Raw genomic sequence first — 18,749 nt, 5'->3', positions numbered from 1 at the left:
TTATACATAATAATTTTCCAAGCAATACGTAATGTGCGTTGCATTAGAATGTTAATTTGCTCATCTGAATGGTAAAAGAGGTCCTCCTGAGGTGATTATAATGGAGCTGAAAGTGTTCCTTGAATTATATTTCTGTGTTTCATGTATTGTTCTGTGGTCATGATGTCAACATCTTTTTCATCCCTAAGAAGAAGAAACGCTAGAGGGTCCAGAGGCTGAGGAAGAGAAACCTGCCACTCTTCCTGGGAAAGAGTGTGGGGCGGCCCAGGCCTCAGACCAACCCAAGGGCCTCAGTGAGGGCCATCTGGAGTCTAGTGCGGAGGCCCAAATAGTTCCCGAAGAGAGTGCCCCAGCAGGGGCCCCACAGCAGAAAAGTGTAAAAGAGGTCACGGAGGTGTCTCCAGAAGTAAAAATCCCTTCCTCTGCCAAGGAAGGTGTGTCTCTCTTAGGATTTGCATGTATTTTGTTGCAAATGATCTTTCCAGCAGCTTACCAACGATGCCTTTCCAATGCTATTCCATCACTCCGTCTTCTTAGAATCCCAAGACCACTGTTTTAGGCTTAATGAGCAGAGAGTGTGGCTTGTGCAGGTGCTGTGTGGCAGCTTGGTTTTCCAGTGCTGCAGCCCATTCCTGGTTTTCCTTTGCCATGATACAATACGCTTTGCAGCCAGGCTGATGACGCTGTGTGAGCTTTTTTTCCTCCCCCCTCATCTCAAATGTTTGCCAGTCACATTGCTAATACATGTATATTTTTATTTTTATTTTTGGGACAGCAGTTCATATGCTTTTTTTCTTTCAAATCATAGAGTTGGATTCTGGCACATAGAGGCTTAAATGGTAGAATCGTTTTTGTTTGCAACCGCAGTGTGCTATATTTTATATGCTTCAATGAATACTGGTTTGGTTTCTTAAAAGCTCCTGCTGATGCTTCTCATATTATTTCCTCTCCATGGCAACCCACCCCTTTGATCATCCCCATATCTCTTGAGTTTTCATTCATCTAACCGTTATTAGAAGTTCATAAATTATTTCTTTTCTATTGTTACAACAGGACACACAAGTATATAAGGTAATGATGATCCATACACTTACTCTTTGAGAGATGATTGAATTGTATTATTTTCCCCCAAATCTTTTTCAGATAATTACATTTAGCCCCAATGACCACAATGAAATACCTTTTGCCTTAAAGCACAAGTGAGACTGTGAAGCCTTTTGGGTTGGCGAATAAATAAAACTAAGAAAGAGTCATTTAATTTCTGTAAAGCATCTCTAAAGCCAGGACTGTCAGTGCCTCACCAGTCAGTCATGTTTCAGGAAATGAGGTCATGACCAAGGAGAGAAAGATTTTGATAACTGACTCTTAAAAATTTTGTTACTCACATGACATTCCAGTATTAACAGTATAATTCAAATTTTCTTATGTCTAGCAAACAGACTAAGTAATTATTAGGTATTAAGAATTTTGAATATGTGGTAGAAATTGACTCATTAATTCTTAGATCATATCATATAAAGTCAATAGCAAATATTTATTTATAATCCTGAAATTTAATCTCAGATGACTTCTAAAAATTTATGCCAGTGACCTTTCAATGCCCCCAAAATTGGTCCTGGCATTTGCTGATCAAGTTAATTGAAACTATTAATACTTATTATAAATTAATTGGCCTCCTGCCCATGGCCTGCCAATTCACTTTTAAATGAGAAAACACATGAAAAAGTTCATTAGAAGTCAATCCTTTTCCATACTGAGTCCTTAATATACATTCTTTTGTACCCTAATGTTACTTATTCAATATTCTTTAATTTATAATATTTATCTGTAGCAGGCACATGAAATTTCTTTCTATTACAATACACATCACATACTATTTAGGAGAAAAAACAAGGGAAATAAGGGTATTCAGAATATACTCTTATTACAATTCCTATGCACATTAATTTACAATGGAAGTTCATTTTAGCAATCGTACAAATATATCTCAGTCCCGACATTTTCATATTGATTTTTTAAGTGGGTAGCATGCTTGCATGTTCCATAGTTTTTCTTTTTACCTTACCATTCATTTGTCATTTCAAAATATAATTTTAAGCTTACTCCCTGGAAGCACTTGCCTATTTGTTTAAAAATCAACCCAATTACTTCAGGTTTACTTACAGCCTTGAAGATGGAGTTCCGTGATCAACAGGAGTTGACTCCCTCTGCAGCTGAGCCACTGGACAAGAAGGAAAAGGAGTCAGAGAAACAAAGCAAGCCTGGCGAAGACCTTAAACATGCTGCCTTAGTTTCTCAGCCTGAGACAACTAAAACTTCTCCTGATAAAAAGGACATGCAAGGCACAGAAGAAGAAAAAGCACCTCCCTCTCTGTTTGGGCACACTCTCGTTGCTGGCCTAGAAGACATGCAGCGGAAGACAGAACCAAGCCTGGTGATCCCTGGTATTGGCCTCCCTGCAGAGCCTCCAGCTGCGAAAGAGCAAAAGGACTGGTTCATTGAAATGCCGACAGAAGCAAAAAAGGATGAGTGGCGTTTAGTTGCTCCCGTATCTCCTGGCCCCCTAACACCCATGAAGGAAAAAGATGTACTCGAGGATATCCCCAAATGGGAAGGGAAACAGTTTGATTCTCCCATGCCGAGTCCCTTTCAGGGTGGAAGCTTCACTCTTCCTCTAGATGTCATGAAGAATGAAATTGTTGCAGAAGCATCACCCTTTGCCCCTGCCCTATTACAGCCAGGTGACAAAAAATCTCTGGAAGAAACCAGCGGCCCAGCAAGTGCCAAAGATAGTTCTACAGTTGAAGAGCCCCATAAAGATAAACCTGACAAAATGGCAGAAGCACCAGCCTCAGAGGCAGTCACCTCACCCAAAGATGCTCACATTCTGATTGTGGATGAATGTGTCCCAGAGAAAGTTTTAGAGGAAGAAAAAGGGGCAATAAAGCAAGACAGTGTTCCAAAAAAAGAGACCTCCACCCTCAGTGGGCAGGAACCTACACTTACCGAAAAGGAACTTCAGCTAACTCTTGAAGAACAAACAACCGTTTCTGACAAAGCCATGCCACAAGAGAGCAAACCCCCAAAAATGACAGAGGAAGAAACAAGCATACTTCAGCCCTCCACAGAGCACACTTTCCCAAAGGAAGAACAGAAAAGCCAAGAGCCTACCACAGATGTATTAACACTGGACTCGTTCCCTGTCAGCTTGGAGCAAGCTGTCACAGATTCAACCGTGACCTCTAAGACACCAGAGAAGGTCGTGACCGAACCAGCTGCTCCAAGTGAAAAGACTGATACCCAGGACCTTTTTGAAGAAAAAGTTGCTGACAAAGATAAAAAGGTTGAAGGAGCTGGCACTGTGGCATCAGCTGATGTTGATATGCCATTTTATGAAGATAAGTCAGGAATGTCCAAGTACTTTGAAACATCTGTCTTGAAAGAAGAAGTGACAAAAAGCATCCAACCAGGCAGTGATTACTATGAACTCAGTGACACAGGAGAAAGTGCCCAAGAGTCTTTTGATACTGTATCTCCCATGTATAAAAATGGCGACAAGGCGCCTCAGGCAGAGAAAGAATCCCAGCCCAGCGCTTCAGCACAAGAAGCAGGCTACAGTACTCTTGCTCAGAGCTATCCATCTGATTTACCTGAAGAACCCAGTTCTCCTCAAGAAAGAATGTTCACTATTGATCCAAAAGTGTATGGGGAGAAAAGAGATCTCCACAGTAAGAATAAGGACGATTTGACACTAAGCAGGAGTTTAGGACTTGGTGGTAGGTCCGCAATAGAACAAAGAAGCATGTCAATCAATTTGCCCATGTCTTGCCTGGACTCCATCGCCCTTGGATTTAACTTTGGTCGGGGGCACGATCTTTCCCCTCTGGCTTCTGATATTCTAACCAACACTAGTGGAAGCATGGACGAAGGGGATGATTACCTTCCAGCCACAACACCTGCATTAGAGAAAGCCCCTTGCTTCCCAACAGAAAGCAAAGAGGAAGAAAAACGAGTAGAGGATGAAAAAGCTACTGGAGAGGAAAGTACTCAAGTCGAGACGTCCTGTGAGTCACCTTTCCTAGCCAAAGACTATTACAAAAATGGCACTGTCATGGCCCCTGACCTGCCTGAAATGCTGGATCTGGCGGGCACAAGGTCAAGATTAGCTTCCGTGAGCGCAGATGCTGAGGTGGCCAGGAGGAAATCAGTCCCCTCAGAGACTGTGGTTGAAGAGAGTAGCACTGGCTTGCCCCCTGTCACTGATGAAAACCACGTCATTGTTAAAACGGACAGTCAGCTCGAAGACCTGGGCTACTGTGTGTTCAATAAATACACGGTCCCACTCCCATCACCTGTTCAAGACAGTGAGAATTTATCCGGGGAGAGTGGCTCCTTTTACGAGGGCGCAGATGATAAAGTGCGGAGAGATTTGGCCACAGACCTTTCACTGATTGAAGTAAAACTAGCAGCTGCCGGAAGAGTCAAAGATGAGTTAAGTGCTGAGAAAGAAGCTCCCCCTCATATCTCTGGTGACAGATCGGGACTGGCCAGGGAATTGGATCAGGAGAGGAAAGCTAATGATAAGCTGGATACTGTACTAGAAAAAAGCGAAGAACACGCTGAGTCAAAAGAACAGGCCAAGGAAGCAGAAGAGGCTGGTGATGAAGTTGAATCATTTGGAGCAGGAGTAACCCACGAGCAGGCTCTGGCCAAAGAACCGACAGTTTCAAAGGATGCATCACCTCTCGTGGCTGAGAAAGCAGAGAAAGGTCTTAGTTCAGTGCCAGAGGTAGCTGAGGTAGAACCACCCAAAAAAGCTGAATCAGAACTGGATTTTGCAGCACAGAAAGCTGACCAGAGTCAATTAGATGTTAAAATCAGTGACTTTGGACAGATGGCGGCAGGGCTAAATGTAGATGCTGCAAAAGCAACAGAGCTTCAACCTGAAGCTCCACAGGACCTGACTCCCTCCTCCACAGCACCTCAGGAGGCAGATGTGTTCATGGGTGTTGAGCCTTGCCAAGTGAAAGAAGGTGCCAAAGTCAGTGAAACGGAAGTCAAAGAGAAGGTAGCCAAGCCTGACTTGGTGCATCAGGAGGCTGTAGACAAAGAGGAGTCCTATGAGTCCAGCGGTGAGCATGAAAGCCTCACCATGGAGTCCTTGAAAGCCGATGAGGGCAAGAAGGAAACATCCCCAGAGTCTTCTCTAATCCAGGACGAGATTGCCATCAAATTGTCAGTGGAAATACCTTGTGCACCTGCTGTTTCGGAGGCTGATGCAGCCCCAGAGGAGGGAGCTGATGTCCAGATGGAGTTTATTCAGCTGCCGAAAGAAGAAAGCAAAGAGACTCCAGACATATCTATTACACCCTCTGACGTCACAGAGCCACTGCCGGAAGCCGTCTCAGCTGAACCAGCAGAGGCTCAGAGTGAGGAAGAAGAGATAGAAGCCCGGGGAGAATATGATAAACTGCTCTTTCGCTCAGACACTCTTCAGATTACCGACCTGGGCATCCCAGGTGTCAGAGAGGAATTCGTGGAGACCTGCCCAGGTGAACACAAAGGAGTGATTGAGTCCGTTGTAACCATCGAGGATGATTTCATCACTGTAGTGCAAACCACAACTGATGAGGGGGAGTCGGGTTCCCACAGCGTGCGTTTTGCGGCTCTAGAGCAGCCTGAGGTGGAGAGGAGACCATCCCCTCATGCCGAAGAAGAGCTCGAAGTCGAAGAGGCAGCTGAAGCCCAGGCAGAACCCAAGGACGGCTCCCCAGAGGCTCCGGCTTCCCCTGAGAGAGAAGAGGTTGCACTCTCGGAATACAAGACAGAAACCTATGATGATTACAAAGACGAGACCACCATTGATGACTCCATCATGGATGCAGACAGCCTCTGGGTGGACACTCAAGGTGTGCATTATTTTCTTTAATTATCTACTCCCAAATAAAATCCAATAACCTAATGGAAACTTTTTTTTCATTTAATCCTTTAAAAATGTCCCTTTATCTCTTTAATTTGCAGTTTGTGAAATAGATGAAGGATTTTGTACATTTGTTACTAATGTTTTTGTTGTTTTGTTGTTGTCATGGTTTGCTTTGATCCACAGATGATGATAGGAGCATCATGACAGAACAGTTAGAAACTATTCCTAAAGAGGAGAAAGCTGAAAAGGAAGCTCGGAGACCATCTCTTGAGAAACATAGAAAAGAAAAGCCTTTTAAAACCGGGAGAGGCAGAATTTCCACTCCTGAAAGAAAAATAGCTAAAAAGGAACCTAGCACAGTCTCCAGAGATGAAGTGAGAAGGAAAAAAGGTTCATTTAACAATCACTTCTTTAAAAATGTTTTTGAAGTAACGCATTATTGCTCTCTTGTCAAAGAAACTGCCTAACAGTGGTAACTAATTATTCGTGAAATTTCGTTTGGTTTTGCTGCAAGTGTTTATTTTTTCCTGATGGTATGCTTTTTGTGTTTTCTTATTCTTAGCAGTTTATAAGAAGGCTGAACTTGCTAAAAAAACAGAAGTTCAGGCCCACTCTCCCTCCAGGAAATTCATTTTAAAACCAGCTATCAAATATACTAGACCAACTCATCTCTCCTGTGTTAAGCGGAAAACGACAGGTGACTGTTCAATTCTGCAATGTGGCTGGCAAACATAGACATGTATTTTTTTTTATTTCATTACCGTAGCAGCTTCTTCATTTTGTTTTTCTTCCAAGAATCTCAGCAGTCATGAACGATTTCACTATTGTGTATTGTATCATTATTCTTTTTTTTTCCCTCCCTGCAGAAGAGGTCATGACCACTGTTTCTTTGTCATGCTCAGACTTAACAGTGATTGTATCTTGGCATTGTGCTCTAGTATCACGTTCTGGGGATTTCTATTTTCATTATGTTTGTTTTGGTAGACGATGGCGATGAATATAACCGTGGTATGCATTCTCATTATTTTGCTTATCTCCTTCATGCTTAAACTCATACATATTTGTCCTATTTTCTATATTGTTACTGCCAAATCTGTTACTGATGTTGATGAATTGATTGAACACCACCAAGAATGCATAGTGATTCTGAGATTGAAAATGAAAAACAAATCTGGGGTAAAATTGTGGATGAAAAATTACTTTGCTTTTGGATGAAAGAAAAAAAGGAAAATGAAATTGTTTGGTGACCTTATCAGATTTTATTCCCCATATCCAAAATTAGCAAGACTTTCAGTCTACTGTTCTATATCCGTTAACTGACATTTATTTCCTCGTTGGGATTTTCTTAAATGTGTTGGATCCAAACTGCCAAATTTTCCTATATGATTCAGTCTTCAAAATTCTAAGATAAAACTCCTTCCTTCTACATACCTTAGAACTTAGGTTTATTTCTATTTCGCTACCTTCTTGTTTTTCTGTCTTCAAATATACTCATTTTTTTGGTGGAATGAAGGAGTGAAACATGTTACAAATAATAATAAAAGTCCATTCAACATCTGTAGTGCAAACTGTATTTCTAAATTTCAGGACAAAGTATTTATTTTCAGTGTATAATTATACTAGGATAATCTTAATTTAAAATGTATTTTATTTTAGCATTTGTTGAGTGGCATACTTGTAGTCTGAAAAACAAGATTGCTAAGCCAGAAAGGAATATTTTCCTTTCCCTTATACAGTAGAAGTTCCTTTATATAAATCTTTGAATGGCTTTGAACATTAAGAGCAGCATTAACTCTTGTAAGAAAAAGAAAGTCAAGGTAATTGATGATTTTATGATAACCATAAAAAATTTCAAATATTTCATATTTGTGTTCTTCATATAAGGATTACCTCATGTGATTTCCTTCAAGAATTAGTATCTAAGGCAGGATTTGAAAGTGGAAGGCTTAGCGTTTTACACAAACCTTGATGACAAAGGTTCAGGATGAGGCATTCCTCTAAATTAGGAGTTAGGAATTAACATGACCTCTCTAAATCTTGTATCACGTCTTACTTGGTTCATTTTCATTAAACTTGGAATTTTTCTTCTAGTTAGACAAATGCTTGGGCAGGCAGAATCTCTTGGTTTGGCCATAAAAATTCCATATGCTACCTGAAAGGATGAAAGAATATATCAGGATTGTGGAATTTCAAAGGAAATGTCAAATTGTTTGGCGAAGTGCCTACATGTCATTGGTTTTCAGTTTTCCACACCGAGAGTAAATTGCCATTTTAATTCATTCATTAAAGGGAATTTAGGATCTTTGGACTAAGTAGGACCTTCCCTTTTTCTGTTCAAAGGTTAAGATACTCATGCAGAAAGCATATACCAAACATGAGTGTCGTTGGCTTGAAGGAAACTGTATATGTCACAGAAATTTGAGATATGTTATAGGAATAGTAGGGAGGCATCATTTGCACTGCTTCTTAAAAAAAAGTCAGTTCCAGAATCTGTGAATAATCTTACTAGCCTGTACCTAAATAGCACATTGTGGACAGTTCTTATTTTTGTGTTAGAGCTTCATATGGTATGTGAAACCTTTTTGAAATTCATGTGGAATGCTTATAAGAATCTTTTTTTTCCCTGAGGTTTTCTCTCTTATGAAAGAAAATAGAGGAGGAAGTAAACCCACAAGCTTTCCCCTTCATTTTCTAAGCACAATTTTTAAATAGGGATAGTTTTCCAAAACACAAAGGATTGTTTTCAATCCTAAGAGATATTTAAGTCCCGAGCCAGGTAAGTCATCAACAGAAAAGATGCTGGAGACAATGGAGCTTAAAACTGAAACCAGAAGTATAAAACAGCAGCAAGAGAAACAACAGTAACAGATGTGGTACCAATTTCATACCGGAAGTGCATGTATAGCACATGTTTGTATTACTGGACTGAAAATTCCTCTCGTGCTTCCTCTTCTTGACAAGCTGTTTTCTTCCCTTCTCATGCGGTGTGTCTCACCTCAAACAAGTATGACATTCATATTGTGAAGTGAAGGGTGCAGAGGGAAAGGGGATGGCTGACCATGACAGTTTGAATAGAAAATGCAGAAATATCTAGAGATATGCAAATGGCTCCGTAAAGAGGGTTTGGGAATCTCCATGAACACTCTTTTATATCATGCCAACCCTAGAAACCAGTCAATTCCCTTTTCTTTAAATTCTGTACCATTCAGATTGCTATTCTGTGACTTCCATTCTAAAGGCTCTATCCTAATGTAATAGTAATTTAGAAGTATATTGGTAATGAATAGAAAATTACTTGGTGTGCTTACCTGTGCCTTGGTAAACACTGGGGTATGTTAATTAGCACACGCTGTAGTGGGAGCCACATCCTGTAATATTATTATGCAGGTTTCTTCGGTTACTGAATTTGAGTCTCAAAATAAGCAAAATCCACTTTACATTAATCTGTTGACACAACTGAATGTCCAAAAGGTATTTTGCATTTACTTGGGTTTTAGCCAGTAAGTTTCAGATTGGTTGTTTGTATCTTCTCTTCTCAACAGCAGCGGGTGGTGAATCGACTCAGGCTCCCAGTATATTTAAGCAGGCAAAGGACAAAGTCTCTGTGAGTACAATAATTGTTTTTCTTGTTCTTCATTTGAAGTCCGCTTTGGTATTAGTGGCAACATTTTAATAACTTTAGATATAATTTAGACTTTAGGTGTTTACGCTTAAAAATCATCTTAGATCGTTCGCTCACCCTGAATGATTCTCGGTGGCGTTCGGGCACCTTAACCGTCTTCTGAAATGACATGTGATGGTAGTTGGTGAGGTGGAACTGGGACTTAGGCTGTCTCTTTCTTAGTAAGACAAAATCCTAGGGAACAGCACGATGATCTGGCAAAAATGAGGGAGCCCAATTTATTTACTTTTCATAGAATCAAGATAGACCGTTATAATCTACACTAAACCATATTTTGTAGTACATTTTCATTGTTATTATTACAAAATAAGAATGTGAGAAAATTAGTGTAGATGAGCATAATAAGTAAAAATATATTTTGATTCCCTTATCTAAGGATAACTACAGTTGCCATTTTGATGTAAAATCTTGTTTTTTCCTACACATATATAAGTTTAACAACAAAAATGGAAACACTGTGTATCTATTTTTTAATTAAACAGTAAACAGGTTTCCATGTCATTAAACACTCTTGTATATCATTGTAATGACTACATAACGTTGCGTTTTGTTTATTTTCCGTGATATATGTAATCAATTCCCTATTATTTGACATTCAAACTATTTTGTTGTTATTTTAACAGTATTACTGTAGAAATCTTTTTGGCTAAATCTATGAATGCATCTATATGCATTTCCTTAGGATAATTTCCTAGTGGTGAAATTGTTTCAAGAAGAAAGTCCATATTTAAAGTATTTTCTACATATTGTCAAGTTGTCCTCCAGAACATGTCCACTGACTTACATGTCCTCCAGCTGCATGTGAGAGTGCATATGTTCAGGATTATTACTAGATATTCCTATGCTTTTTCTATATTTGCCAAGTTATGAAGATGAAATATCTTATTGTTTTAATGTCACAGTATTAATGATGTTTAACTTCTTCATATGTTTTAAATCTGTGTTTCTTCTTTCGTGAATTTTATTTTTTATATTGTGAACCATATTGTTTAAACTTCTGAAAGACCAAAGCCAACACGAAGTATTTCACACCTTTCTGATTGGAAAAAAAATTTAAAAGACTACTAATGAAATCCTGAAATTCTAACACTTATTTGAGTTAATTAGTATCACAATATTCTGGGTCTTAGCCATCATATATGTTATGTAGGTCACAATCTTTTGTTTAGCTTTCTAAAAACTGAAAGATTTTACACTTCCACTTTTTATTTATTGTGAAAAATAGGAATTCATTTCCAAATACAGCCACACTTTTTATATCATCTTGAACCCAAGGGGCTTTATGTTGATAAAAACATATATATATTTGGCTTTTATATAAATGTTTTCAGACATATTCCTTCAACATATGGCAAGCAATGGAATGCGCTTGCTTGGTGAATACTGGTCTTCATTTTGAGCAGTGTGTTTCCAGATTTGTATCTCTTTACCTTCTGTTTCTGATGGGGAACTAATGGGTTGTAGAGGTTAAGAGCAGGACTATGAAACGGAGCAGGTCCCAGTATTCAGTATTTATTAGCTATATGATCTTTTTCTGCCTGTGTCTTAATTTTCAAAAAATAAGGGGAGGAGTAAAAATTCCTATATCATAAGTTAGTTGTGAACATTAAGTATAGTAATTTTATAAAACACCAGAAACTATAATGTCTAGAACATAGTTTTTATTCAATAAACAGTGATATTTATTATTATTACTATTATTATTTGGAAGGTACAAGTCTTTAGGATCAGGTATAGAAAGTAAGTCTGAGCTTTCCTCTGTGAGGAAAAGAATTTATTTATCTTTTTTTAGGAAAAGAATTTTTAAGTGGACATTGAAAACCTTTAGGAAATTTTCAAATCCCTTGGTCTCCAAGTAGTTCAACAGGAATTGGCATTCGACACTTACACTTAGGACAGAAACCATATTCATCTTCTAACACAAAACTCACTGTTTTCCTTGTAAATGACTGTCTCGTCTTTTCTGAAGGAAAGAGATTAGGCCACCGCTCTTTCTAACTTTTTCTCATTTAACATCCTCTTTTTTCTTTCTCCGTAACCTCATTCTCTTCCTAGAATTTTCCTAAGAGCCCAGGATTAACTCTTCTTTATCCCTGATATTCAGTACATCCATCAGAACAGTCCTTGACTTTTCAGTTGATCTTTATTGTGAGCCTTCCTTTCATTTGGGTGTTTTGTTTGTTTTATTTTGTTTTTGTTTCCACCCTGGGATTGGTAGTTGTCTTTCGTAATGTGAGACGACCCGATGACTCCATTTTTCTCTCCTATGTCACACTTTTGAAATTCAGTGTTCTGTAGGTAGCATCAATAAAAAAGTCTGACTTGTGCCGACTCAGTTACGCTTCCCACTCAGGTTGTGAGTCTGTGAAACCAGAAGTGATTTGAGCCACCTGTGAATACATGTGCCTCTGTTGACACAGCTCTGGAGGTTAAAACTTAAAATTTAAAAAATCTCCATTTCAACTGCTATTTTTGTAACAGCTAAATCATATTAATTATTTGAAGGTAAAATCTCCTTGGCTTTGTCATACTTGTCTGTATTGTTAACAGTCTCCCATGAGACATGTGCATGCCAGCAGAGCTTTCTCCAAAAGCCGTACACATCCAACCCACTTATTTACACTTGCCGTCAATCTCCTCAGGGATTATCAACCCCTGGAAATAAGTCCTGTAATTTTTCTGGGCAATCTCTTCAGTGCTGACTTTCATTTTTAGGATTTATAACCCATCATACAAATTGTAGTCTATGCATAAAAATGTTATTAATTCTGGAGTAGAACTAGGTCCCCTGTATGCATTTTACTCATACAATGAACTCATTCTATATAAACTCTGCAATTTGCTGATGAAATAAATGTAAATAATCTGAAAATTTGTTTTCCTAACTTTCAAAAAATGTTTTCCATTATTAGGCCTTAAATATTACTTTGTTCTAAAGTTCTTAAAATGTGATCAAGATATCAATTATATATATATCTTAAGGGCTGTGTTTATTAAAGGAATAACTGCAACAGACTCAAGATACTTTTCCACATATGATATCGTTGTAAGACCTATGGATTAATCAGAGACCTTATACATAGAATCCATAAAGAATATTTTAATCTGTATTCTCATATATGAGTATTTTTAAGTTAGTTCCAGTTAAGAAGAGATGTTCAATGAACGTATCTCATTCTCACATAAATATACATCTCTATCATTGATTACAACCATTTATCATGTGTTCTTATTAAAAGTAGACATTTAATTTCTTATATGTTTATGTATTTTTTTTAATTTTCCTTTTGCTTCATAGTTTGGTTTATTTTGTGTTTTTGTTTGTTTTCTTTCATGGCTAGAATTCTACCTTGTCAAAGATTCCTGCCTTACAGGGTAGCACAAAGCCCCCAAGATGCAGGCCAGCCTGCCCTAGCACGACTAAAAGGGCTACATTTTCTGACAGTTTTTTAATCCGGCCCACCTCAGAGGGCTCCACAGACCATTTGCCATACTCAGAATCAGGGAAGAAGGTAAGGCAGCGGGTCAGTCCAGGTGCACAAAGAAACGGGATAGGACACAATTCAGTAAACATGTGAAAGCAAAGATTTTAAATTCTAAAAGGTTTGACATAAGAACAAAAGACCTGATTAAAAGCAAATACAAATTAAAAGTTTCATAGGGGCTGGCTCTGTGGCCGGGTGGTTAAGTTCGCGCACTCCCCTGTGGCGGCCCAGGGTTCGGATCCTGGGCGCGGACGTGGCACTGCTCGTCAGGCCACGTTGAGGCAGCGTCCCACATCCCACAACCAGAAGGACCTGCAACTAAGATATACAACTGTGTACAGGCGGGGTTTGGGGAGATAAAGCAGGAAAAGGAAAAAAAAAAAGATTGGCAACAGTTGTTAGCCCAGGTGCCAATCTTTAAAAAAAATAAGAAAAAAAAAGTTTCAGTGGTTATGAACACTCTAATCATTTTAAAAAATAGACAGTATCTTTTTTTAGCCGTACTATTCATAATTAATTATTTATTTGACAGATAATTTATTATTTATTCGATAGTTATTTGATTTTTCAAATACAAACACAATATATTCTATATAATATTATATGTAGCATATTATATATAATATTGTATACTCTAATAACAAGTTGTATTATATAAGAGATAATTTGGACTCAGCATCAGACACATCAGAATTTAATACCCTCTGCTACTTACCAACTCAGTGATCTTGAAAAAATTACGTAAACAGATTAAACCCATTTCCTCAGCTATAAAATGCATATAATATTTTGAGCTAAGAGTTAAATCATAAATAGATGTAAAGGGCTTAGAGGTCCTGTGACAGAAGTACACAGTATATGGTAGTGGTCATTGTTAAATATTATGCGTTGCAATGTGCTACAGCCAGTCCTTTCTGGTTAATAAATTATCATGCTAATGAAGATTTTTCAGTAAAATTATTAATTTACTGGAGGTTACTTGAGTAAATTCATTTTACCCATGTTATCATTTAGAATTTGACTTTCACAATTAGTAGCACTAATTCCAAAATAATATATTTTTATAAAACCTCTAGGCAAATAGGAACTCGTTCTGAAAGTTTTGAAGTAGAAATGCTTGTAAGTATATGAAATTCAGTAATGTGTATTAAAAGAAATTTACCTGTCAGCACAGGAGGAAAAATAGCCAGAGCAATGTAATCACTTTGTATAATTAAAATAAAGAGTCGCAGGAACCCAGTGTGCTTTTGTTTTTCTTAATTAGGATGGAGTAACCAAGAGCCCAGAAAAGCGCTCTTCTCTGCCGAGGCCTTCCTCCATTCTCCCTCCTCGCCGAGGCGTATCAGGAGACAGAGATGAAAATTCCTTTTCTCTCAACAGTTCCATCTCCTCTTCAGCACGGCGGACCACCAGTAGGTTTATTTTGGCTAAGCTTCCTTTTCAGTCATTTTTCTTTTAAATCCCTTAAGTGGAGTAGAACTTATAATGTATTTATATTTTACATTTCCAGATAAAATATGCATTAAAAACAGATTATATTTATCCTAAGAATCAGAAAATCCAGAATATCAAGGGGTCCAAAACAGCTGTTCGAGTAAAACGATTGATGGAGCAAATGAGTACTTCCTGCCTTATTATCCATTAAATAGGACTGACATAAAGTCATTTTTCTCAGAATATATTTTTTCTCTTCTTTCAAATTTAAAGAGAAATTTGAAAGAAGTAATTAGTAGAGAAAAACAATAGTCAGGGATTTTTAAAATATGTATCTGTAGAAGCTTAACCCTTTTTAGAATTCCAGGTCCTAAAATCTAACTAGAAAGTCAACAGTCAAAACCTAGGAGTTGGCTCAGTTTATTAAGAATTTGCATTCCAGCGAGGCTCTAAACATAGCATGTTCTGTGCAATAGCTTCAATTTCTTTTGATTGATGGCCCATAAGAACTGGTGGCAATTATCACAGTTTATATAAAGAATATAAGAATGTTCCATTCATTACTCACTTATATGCTGTGTTGCTATCAAGACATCTAGTAATTCAAGTTATTTTCATAAATATGTTTCTGTTACAACAAAAACAGCTCCCATTTATTGAGCACATGTAGATGCTAAAATCTTATGACACATATTTCGCTCAATTTAATTAACAATGATAATGGTTAGATATTAATAATCTCATTAAGTCTATTGATAAGAAAACCGACCTTTTAGAGAGGGTAGCTTGTCCAATGCTACACAGCTGGTAAGTGGTTCGGTTTGATTTTAAGCCCACTGGTAACGTCATAACCTGTCCTCTTAATGTCTTTATATTTATTTGGAAGAAATAGTGCTAGAGAACTGCTCTGTCAAGTTACTTAAAGAATAGTATCTCTGTCATTTAAAATCCATTACAGAATGGTGGAAATTGCTATGAGTATCACATTATAGTTGATTTCACCACTTATTTTTTAAATATTTAATAATAATTGACCCACTTCAAATGTGACTATGTTGTGTGACACTTAAACAGTGTTTTTTGCCTCCTATGAAAGCGTTTATTGCAATTAGAGCAATTGTGCTTGCTCTGCACCATTTGGTTTCATGAAACAGTAACATCTTTCGAAATCTGTGCTAGAACTCTTTAAAATCACTAAAACTCTTTTTTACCTTAGCCAAAATAAAGTATTCAAATGAACTAGCAAAGAAAGCATTTAAGAGTTAGTAATCTCCACAGAAAAGACTTGAACTCCAGATATCTGCAGTTGGATTAGGGCATCAGCAGTAACCCCAGCGAGGCTAAGACAAGACAAAGACGCGGGTCTCCCAGAGGCACACCGTGAATTGTGCTTGTATTTGTTGCTGTGGAAGCAAAATGGCTCTTTCTCCATCCGCCCACATCTTCAAGCCACTGTGCTCTGCCTTTTAAAATGTGTCTGTATATCAATTGCTTTTTATGTTCTGAACCAATTCTATTTTGACTTTCTAACTTACGTTCATAAGCCTATTGCATTGCATTATTTGTTAATGAACATAACTGATACTCTGACAAACTGAGGACGTGGGGTCTATTTTATCTCTACATAGCAATAGCTAAAAGGCATTGAGACAATTAGCAGAGTAAGCAGTTTGCCTTCTCCCATTTGCCTATCATCTCCTTAGCGGCACACGGGAATGTTCTGGCATTTTGTACACTCTTGAAAAGATTTGAAAGAAAATGCTATGCAGGAATTTCATTTAGCCCAAAAGGAGGGAAGACATTTTCATTTAATAGTTGACAAGATAAGTAAGAACATAGTTTAGTAAGTTAACTCATAAATATTTTTTAATTCTTTTGGTATCTTAGCTTTAACTTTTTCATTCATAACAAATAGAAAACACTCAAATTTGTCATTTTGACAACTAGAATACAATTCATTACAATAAAAATTGATCATATCTATTGAACAGCAGTGTTAATAAGAGCTTACTACTTGTGCTTTTCCCTTATTCTCCGATGCAACACAAAACCTTCATCCTTTAGTTTTCCAAAGCTTAAATCCGTTTTCTAAGAGTATAGAAAGAGCTCTTGCTTTCAAAAAATTATATTTATTTCAGTGAAAATTATTATATACATCCAGAATATTGCTTCAGCTCAGTCTCTGTGAAGTAAAAAATACCTCAGCAGTCATTGATAAACTCTGAATCAAACTCACACCGTTAAAAAAGAAAATGTGTTGAACTGCTGCAGTGGATAGCCCCATAAGAGGCACCAGTTCTGGGCACAGTGGCAAATAATACTGAGAAAATCCCTCTCCACAAACACTTGAGCTATCAAAGGTGATGGAGTCATGGAGAAAACATTTGAGGAAGAAATAAGGTTTCTGAAGAGATTTTTCAGAAAGACATAGTGACTGACTCAAGCCAATGTCAAAAACTTGGTCCATAAACAAAATTTGTAGCGAGGAAGCTACAAAAGGCCAAGTTGAATGTGGTTGTATCATCCTGGCCTTGAAATGTCATTTTTGTGGAAAGCAACAAAAATCACAAGAATGCACACTAATTTATCACTATAGTCTTCTCATATCCCATTTCAGATTGTCAGTTGAAGAGTCTACCTATGTTTTGCCCGTATGTTAAAAGACCATAAGGACACAGGGCAGCTTTTGCTTGATATGTGATAACTGTTCACTTTAAGAGGAAGTAAAATTGTTCTGTGTTTCTCCAGGCGACTGACCCTAGACCAATGGGTAGATAGATTTAGTTTGTCTGTAGATTACAATTGTCTAAGAAGCTTTCTTGAGCTCATTCCTTGTAAATATTTAAGCAAAGATTAATTGTCCCCCTTTTAGGAAGAACTTTCTGCACTGATGATCAATTATATTAGATGACTCAAGATCCATTTCACTCCATTGATTTTAAAATTAATGAATTATATCTTTATTCTTTACAAAATTTCTAGAAAATTTATTGATTTTACAAAGTATACATACTCGGTAGTAAAAAACAAAAATCATGACCCTCTATAACATACCCAAGAAAAGGTGAAAGAGTTTGTACAATAAATGTAAACAAGTGTTCTATTGTTGGAATAAGTGTATTATTTCAAGAGAAAGATTTTTAGAATTGAGAGAAAGTTGAACAAATATTAAGAAAGTAAATATCACATCTGGCTTAGAATTTAGTATCATCTGGGTAAATCAGCCTCAATGTCCTCATTTTTAAATTAGAAATAATAACTATTGTATGTGTTCGATTATCAAATGTTTGCTATTCACAAAAGGGCTTTGAAATCTGTAAAATATTGTACTCTTATTTATATCATTATTCTTTGAAAAAAGCATTTGAAATGGCATTCAAAAACACTTTTTGATAGATAATATGAGGGGGCTGGCCCCGTGGCTGGGTGGTTAAGTTCCCGTGCTCCACTGCAGGCGGCCCAGTGTTTCGTCGGTTCAAATCCTGGGTGCAGACATGGCGCTGCTCATCAAACCATGCTGAGGCTGCGTCCTACATGCCACAACTAGAAGGACCCACAACTAAGAATATACAGCTATATACCGGGGGGCTTTGGGGAGAAAAAGGAAAAAAATAAAATCTTTACAAAAAAAAAGAAAGATAATATGAGAGAAACATAGTATAGGAAAATGGGGAGAAAAGAGTTAAATGATCAAATGAGGCTAAGGTAAAGTTGAGGCAAAGAAATGCATCTCCCAACGTCCTGTGTGATTGACAGTGAAGGATTATTGATGTGACTGAACTGCCAGACTAGTAATGAAATAGAGGAGAAAACAGGATCAGCTACAAGATGCACTGTGAATATATTGTTAAAACATCCTACTTTTCTAATGAGGGAAATCAGGTTTTTTTTTTAGTATTAAGAGCTGACAAATTTCCTTATAAAGGAAATATGTGATATTGTAGAACAATGTATGACATAATTGAATGCTTTCAATAAACACATTTGCAACCCACAATGCTCCTCAATATAAGCGGAAGGAGTAACATTGAAATGCAATTCAATAAATAACCTTCTATGCAGGCCAGAATTATGTAATCTAAATACACAGTTTTATGTTGTATGTCCACTTGGATCTCAGAATTAGATACACAGAATAGTGATACAACAGAAGAATGGTGTGTATATCATTCAAGGAATCTTCAGTAAATATGAGCCCACGTAGAACATCAAGTGCAGACTCTCT

General features: G+C 37.4%; 1 protein-coding gene across 35 annotated transcripts in view; it reads left to right on the top strand.

The window, feature by feature from the left end:
* The window catches only part of MAP2 (microtubule associated protein 2), a 300,372-nt gene that overhangs the window by 258,569 nt on the left and 23,054 nt on the right, over positions 1-18,749 (top strand). For 8 of the 35 annotated variants that reach the window (XM_046643342.1, XM_046643346.1, XM_046643338.1 and 5 more), the window contains 7 exons: positions 189-434; positions 2,154-5,909; positions 6,107-6,313; positions 6,486-6,620; positions 9,466-9,527; positions 12,947-13,117; positions 14,355-14,502. In XM_046643342.1, the coding sequence (XP_046499298.1) occupies positions 189-434; positions 2,154-5,909; positions 6,107-6,313; positions 6,486-6,620; positions 9,466-9,527; positions 12,947-13,117; positions 14,355-14,502 (4,725 nt within the window). The remainder of the gene's footprint in view (positions 1-188; positions 435-2,153; positions 5,910-6,106; positions 6,314-6,485; positions 6,621-9,465; positions 9,528-12,946; positions 13,118-14,354; positions 14,503-18,749) is intronic. The other 27 variants (XM_046643350.1, XM_046643349.1, XM_046643370.1 and 24 more) reach the window with 17 other exon arrangements.

Source organism: Equus quagga, chromosome 17 (assembly GCF_021613505.1).
Source record: "Equus quagga isolate Etosha38 chromosome 17, UCLA_HA_Equagga_1.0, whole genome shotgun sequence".
Classification (NCBI taxonomy): Eukaryota; Metazoa; Chordata; class Mammalia; order Perissodactyla; family Equidae; genus Equus; species Equus quagga.
This window is presented reverse-complemented; position numbering and strand designations above follow the sequence as displayed.